Source organism: Nestor notabilis, unplaced genomic scaffold (assembly GCF_000696875.1).
Source record: "Nestor notabilis isolate BGI_N333 unplaced genomic scaffold, ASM69687v1 scaffold32777, whole genome shotgun sequence".
NCBI lineage: Eukaryota > Metazoa > Chordata > Aves > Psittaciformes > Psittacidae > Nestor > Nestor notabilis.
Window position 1 is genome coordinate 93,686 of NW_009937460.1, and position 6,632 is coordinate 100,317.

The following is a 6,632-nucleotide window of genomic DNA, read 5'->3' on the forward strand; positions in this document are numbered from 1 at the left end:
GGCATGTCTGCACCCTTAAATGTGGCCCAGAGAAAAGGTATTCAAGTCTGTGGAGAATGAACCCAGGACAGTTTGCCTCTCAGCAGCATCTAGTTGCATAAAGGTTAACAAGCTTAAGAGTCTAGAATGACTAGACTTCATCCAGACCAGAGGTCTAACTGGCCAGCTTATGTACCTGTAACTCATGATTTTCTGCAGTGCTTGTTTCTGAGCTGCACAAGGACAAGGACCTACCAGTGTAACTTGTCTTGCCCTCCCCTCTCCATGCACTGTGGAAATGATCACAAACTCCATCCTGCAGCTGTGAAACTTTGTGAATGAAACTGGAAAGTCAGCTTTATTTCCTCAATGAGTTTCAGTGTCAAAGAAACAGCAATTTCTGACATATAATTACGGATTGAAGAATCCCAAAACTTATGGAACAGTTCTGGGAGTTGGGAGTGGAGAGACAAGTATTGCTGATACCTAACTTACATTAAAAGCCAATGTATTTGGTATATATTGGAGTACTTGATACATATTTTGGAGTTTTCTTGGGTTTTGGGGTTTTTTTCAAGTAAAATAGAGATCAAATCGTTCTGCTCACCTGAAGCCTGGACCTCCATGATGTACTGGTGTAAATCTTGCCCCTGCTGGATGACTTCAAAGGTCATGTTGTTCATGGCCAGCTTCCGCTCAGTGTGACGCTGCAAACGCTGCTCAGCCAGAGTGAGGTCTTCAGTATTGAAATCATTCATTTGTCTCAGCAGATCTTCATTCCAGGCATCTAACTCTGCTGTAACCTTCATGGGCAGAGGACAGACGCTATATTTATTCAAGATTAATGAAAAAATCTTACTCTCAAACTGTGTTTGGATCACAAAAGTATTTCACATTTTGGCTCTCATCCAGAAACCTCCAAACCACAGCCTCACTATTCTCTCAATCCTGCTCACTTAATGGTCATGCTTAAGATACTGCTTAGGTGAGGATCCATGAAAAGCTAATCAATACAACAAGAAATCTGACACCTTCTTTTTCCCTTACATATTCCAAAAGGCACTGTAAAAGAAGACCCACTATATTTACATGGATTGTAGAGAGTGTTTCTGAATAAATTCAAGTTTAAATGAATTAATGCTTACAGAATTGAAAAACGATTTGTATCACCTGTGACCAAATAATCCCAAAATAACCTGCTTCCAAAAACATTTTGCAACACTCTGTACATATTAAAGATGGAAATATTATTTATTCTAGCTTCATAGAACTGAAATTATAAGGTGCTTCCAGTAAGCCCTAAACCAGAGATGAGTAATACATTTTCAAAATTATTATTGCTATAATGCATTGCAAACAGTATCTACCCATTGTTCACAGAAAATGTACCATGAGACTAAATATTTTATTTTGAATTTGTGAGTTAATCCCCACAGCCTTGATTGCAGTTGTACAATGTGTGCTATGCCATGCTTTTGGGATTTACAGTCTTTTATAAGGGTCTTTCTGTTGTTTTCAGTGGACTTGAGAACAGGCTCTGTATAACTTTTTTCTCCCTTGGACCTGAAAGCTTTTATACTGGGAAATCAATATAAATCATTGACTTCTAGAGCACAGAAACATCATACTCAAGGGCTACGTGAATCACCAGCAGAATCACAAATGGTACCTGCTTCTAACCAAAGACCGATATAACCTGCCAGTAATTCCTGGCAACAGGCAAAATCTTCTGTTGCTTTCTCTGCTTCCTGGTTATAATGCACACACTGGTGATTTCAGCAGCCCATTTATGGTACCTTCTGTATTTTATATTTTAGCCCACAAGTAGCCAACGAGTATCAAAATCCTTCTCTGGTTTTGCCTATTTGATTAAAGCAAGACCTAGCCTCCACCCAAACAGCACAGTCTCACCTCAACCTAGGTTCTGCTACTGCAGACAATAAAAAGGCAATGTGCTAGTGACAATGGATAAGGGTGAGGGGACAAGTACTGTGCAGCATATATATATTTTTTTAAGTATTTAAAAATTATTAAATAAATGCCTTAATTCTGATTTATAGGTCAATTCCTTATAGATAGATTGAGGAGAACTAAAATTAGGTATCTAAATTCCCACTTGTGCATTCTATAAAGAAGTGAAAAGTCCTCTGTTTCTCACTAAAAGTGCTCTTCAGTGTCTGTGTGCAGCGAGATTCTTAACTTCTGAAGCAGCCAAGATTCAAAATCTTCAGTTCAGTTTTGCTTTCCTGAAAACATATGCTATATCCAATGCAGGCTCAGGAAGGCAACTCAAAAGGGCTGGCTCTAAGCCCTTCTGCCCTGGTTTGACATCAGAATGGATGGTAGTACGCAGTTTTTCATTAGAAGGGGAAAAAAAAAACCAATCAGTTTTTAGTATCTTTATTGAGAGAAAAGCAGAAAAGCAGATTTACTCAACCAAGGACCTGGGACCTCAGCTGGAGGGTGAAAGGCAGAGTGTGGATATCCTGAGGGGCTTCTATTTTTCTTCAGCTTGTTCCATTGCCCATTCCACTCAATTACCTTTAAATAATAGCTATCTCTACAGTCTCTTTGGCCCCATTCCTGATTCCAGCAGCCTCTGATTCATTCACTCATTATAGCTGGAGTCCCTGGACTGTGGAGACTTACGGGCAGATTTAACAGTTATGGAGAAATAGTCGAAGTAGATGCTGGAGAAGGGTTTTACTAGACATATTTACATTTAGAGACAGATCCTCAGCTAACAGTAATCAGAACTGAGGTAATCTTGACCTTGTATCAAACTACAAACAACAGAATGAATTTAGATTAAGTGCAGGCTCCTACAGGCATGACAATAACACTTAAAGTTCAATGCAAAGCACTTTCTGCTCTTGGAAAGGCATTTGATATAAGTGAACTAGAAAAAATTTAATTCTTACGAGTTATTAAGAATATTGCCTGTTTGATTTCACTGCAGTGATTGTAAGCCTGCTAAACATACTTATTTGAAATTTTGCAAGGGTTCGGAAAGAACTTCTAAATTTCCTGTGAACATTCTCATGCATGTGCATTCAGGAAGGTGACTAAAAGCGTTTGTAAGCAACACAAATAGAAAAGATTAAAACCATCAAAGAATGTGCTTCATTAGTTTGCTCTGACAGCCATGATGCTACAATTGGGGGTTTGCGATCAAAACAAAATCTCTTCATCCTTTTACATCTATGGACATCAACTCCACAACAGGAAAATTCAAATCTTTTGGAGTGCTGTACTTTCAGGGGAGTCAATGGTGGACATATGAAGGAATTAACAAATGTTCTCAGAAGTGTGCTGAGATTCAGCACTTCTACAAACTGCATGGGTAAATCTGCTGTGCTGCTGTTTCTCTCAGTAACTTTTCCACTTGGTCGTGGAAAGGACACTGATCAGCATTGCTTTTATGGTTAAATCTACAATCATTTCCATTTGAGCACAGGCAAATGGTTGTTCTTGACTGCTGCTTTTTGCCCCTTAGGCCTGCGTGTCCAAGACAGGTTTGTAAGCAGAAAGGCATGTACAAACACTCAAGAGGACTGCCTCCCAGGCAACCAGTGCTCCTCATGCTTGTGTCAGTAACCAGCTTTCACCAGGATTGCCACAGAGGATGAGGTGCACCTTAATATCTATCTGTCCTATTATCCCACTTCAAGGCACTGAAAAGTTTATGCTCCATTATCAACACTCCCTAGTTGAAATCAGTGGTTCCAATTAAAGAAGAAAGGACAGTACAGGCAGCTGATAAACAACATGGGATGCAAGGCCAGCCCATGGTGCTCCACGTCACATTGCCAGGACTGGAAACAGGGGCTAAGACTGCACCCGAGTGGCTATGGACAGTTGGACAGGTCCAGTGGGGCTTGTTAGTCCAGTGCCAGCTCTGCTGGGGCCAGACGCACAGCCATCAACAGAGGGGAGAAGGAAGGAAGGAAGTTGCCTCTGAGTGAGGGCTGATGAAGGTGTAACAATCATCCCAAGTGCTGGGTTAGGGGAAGAGAACGAGTCAGGCACAGCGAGTGGTGGAACATCACCAAATCTCCCAGGCAAAGTGTGTACAGGAAGGCTGGGTACATTGCTCTGAGTAACTGAGACAAACAGATGGCTAGAAGGCACTCCAAAGCACACTAAGGCAAAGAAGCAACAGCAGAGCTGTGATAAACCCACAGGTTTCCTGAATCCCAATCTGGTGCCCTATCCCAGAGACAATGCTGCTTTGCACATCTCGTTAAGACATTTCCTTTACTGTCTGTACAGCCAATGCCTCAAAATCCTAGCATTTTCCGTACTTCAAACTGGACCATTTGGAAGTGGTCCCACAGTCTGAATCTGAGTCCCTAACTGGTTTCACTTGGGTATAGGGAAAATGATTTATTTTTCTTCAGGAAGAAGCTGTAATTAGGCATCTCTGTTAACTACAGAGGTATATTTTTCCAGTCTAAAAAAGGACTTTGGATGATTTCACAGATTGGTCAGGCATTGACATTTATGGTGAAACTTGGACTACATCAGACAAAAGTGCCCTATCTCCTAAGCTGTGGTGAGACCCAATAGCACTGGGCCTGTGTCAGAAATTGTCTCATAAATGAGGCTCACTTATCCATGAACTTGTTTAATTCCCTTCTGACCCGGAAGAATGACTAATTAGAGTTTACTCAGTTCATCTGATAGATTTTTGGTGGGAAGAACTGACAGCATTTCTTACTTTTATGCACTTCCCAGTGTTTGTGATTCTAAAGAGATCTTAGCATGCCTCACATGCCCTGAGAGAAGAGAAACCCTGCTGTAAGAGAAGCCCTGAGCTCTGTTCTGTTCTGCTGTGGCTTGAGAGAGAAATTGTACCAAAGCAGAAGGGTCATGAATGTAGCAACAGTGGTAGTGCACAGGTCTACATTAGGAAAAGCAGCAGACTTATCCCCAGGTGCCCACACTGTTCCAATGAAAGCTACACACATGCTTCATTGTCAACCACATTCCAAGTGACTCCTTATCAGGAGCCATGCTCCTTCCTTGCAGGTCATATAAGGTTGGTGGCCCAAAACCAGCTCCTTATTACTAAAGGAAGGTCAAGTGACCCCAAACTGCCAATGAAAGAGAAAGATGAGAAAGCTATTGATTGGTAATGAGCCTAGAAAGCACATTTCCTCACTCTATCTGAAAGAGATGATCCTACTGCCATTGTAACAGGAGGGGAACTAATGCTAGTAATAAACCCAATCTAGTATTAAATAAGACACCCGAGATATCATCACCTGAGCAGTGGAGGCAATGTAAGGGTTAACTTCAGCAAGAGAGGAAATACTGAGTTTATGCTGAGCTCCATGCTACTATCACAAGGCTATAACAGATACACAGACTATGTCAGCCAGGTCTGTTTTACCATGCAGACACAGCAACCACAGTCTAGACCACATATTCTTTGGGCAGGAATCCTCCTAAAGCAGCAATTTAATATACCCAAATTCCCACTGCTGCAATACTGCTGCATGTGCTGCTTCTTGGATTTATCATGTTGCATCATCATCAGATAACATGACCAAAGGGAGAGAGACATGTTCATCTTCAATCCTGGCAAAAGAGATACAGAGGCGAAAAGTAATAGCAATAATAGTAACAACTGTACCAGTCCAGCCATCTCATGCTTACATTGCAGCCTGCTTGTGATTTAGGCCAAAGAGCCTAGCTGAGCTGCAGCAGCTGTTGTGCAGGCAACAGTACCTCTACAATAATTTCATATCTAAATCCTAAGTACCTTTTTTTGATGCTGCTGAGATTTTCTACAAAATGGTGCTGTTGAGCCTTGAATGCCTCTTGCTTGGCCTCAATTCAGTGTTTGATACCTCAAGTCATCTTGTTTAATGCCAACCAGAAAATTTTGTTTGCCAATTGAAGGAGATGGAGAGGGAAAATGAGGAATCGAGCAAAAGAAAATAAATGTTATATGGTGAATGAATCACACATGAGCTGATATCTTGAAGTATGGGCTGAGGAAGGGCATATGAGGAGGAGGGAAAGAAAGTTCTATCCTAGGAGCAGAAGCTATCAACACAAAGAGAGTGGGCTTATAGAGAGATCTGAAAAAGAGTAAAGGCTCTTGGGAAGAACAAGCAAATGTAGGAGGCAGGTTGCAAGAGAAATGATGGTGCAAGTAGGAGAAGGAGCAAAGGCGAGAAGAGTGGGTGGAGAATGGGGATGAGGCAGGACAGGAAGAACAGTCACACAGGCACAGGGGAGATCTGTACAGAGCTCAGAATCAAGAAAAGGGAATGTCTACTTCAGTTCAAGAGAAGAAAGCGGCAGTCATATAGCTCAGATGAACAGAGAGTGAGAATGGATGAGATAAGAGGTCAGCTATGACCCAAGAAGGAAATCAAAAAAGGTAGTTCTGGCTCCTGGATGCTGAAGGAGAGTCTGTGAGTGCAGAAAGGAAGGGGTTATGATGGAGCAAGAGAGACTAGATCTCTAAGGCACATACTAGACACTGGGCACCAGGGATGCCAGGGGCAACAGCACTTGGCTCTGCTTCAGTGTTCAGAGCAAGCTGGAAGAACAGAGGACTGGATGTGACAGTGTAAGTGGATCTACGAGCAGACTAATACTGAAGGTATATGGTAGAGACACATAGGTAGGAAAGGGTG

The 6,632-nt window shown here is 41.8% G+C and overlaps 1 protein-coding gene across 1 annotated transcript in view; it reads right to left on the reverse strand.

The window, feature by feature from the left end:
* Positions 1–788, reverse strand: part of LOC104409059 (kalirin) — a gene marked incomplete at its 3' end in the record, with an annotated part of 77,605 nt that extends 76,817 nt beyond the window's left edge. Inside the window, exon 1 of the mRNA XM_010018838.1 lies at positions 587–788. Within this exon, the coding sequence (XP_010017140.1) occupies positions 587–788 (202 nt within the window). The remainder of the gene's footprint in view (positions 1–586) is intronic.
* Between the last annotated feature and the right edge of the window lie 5,844 nt (positions 789–6,632).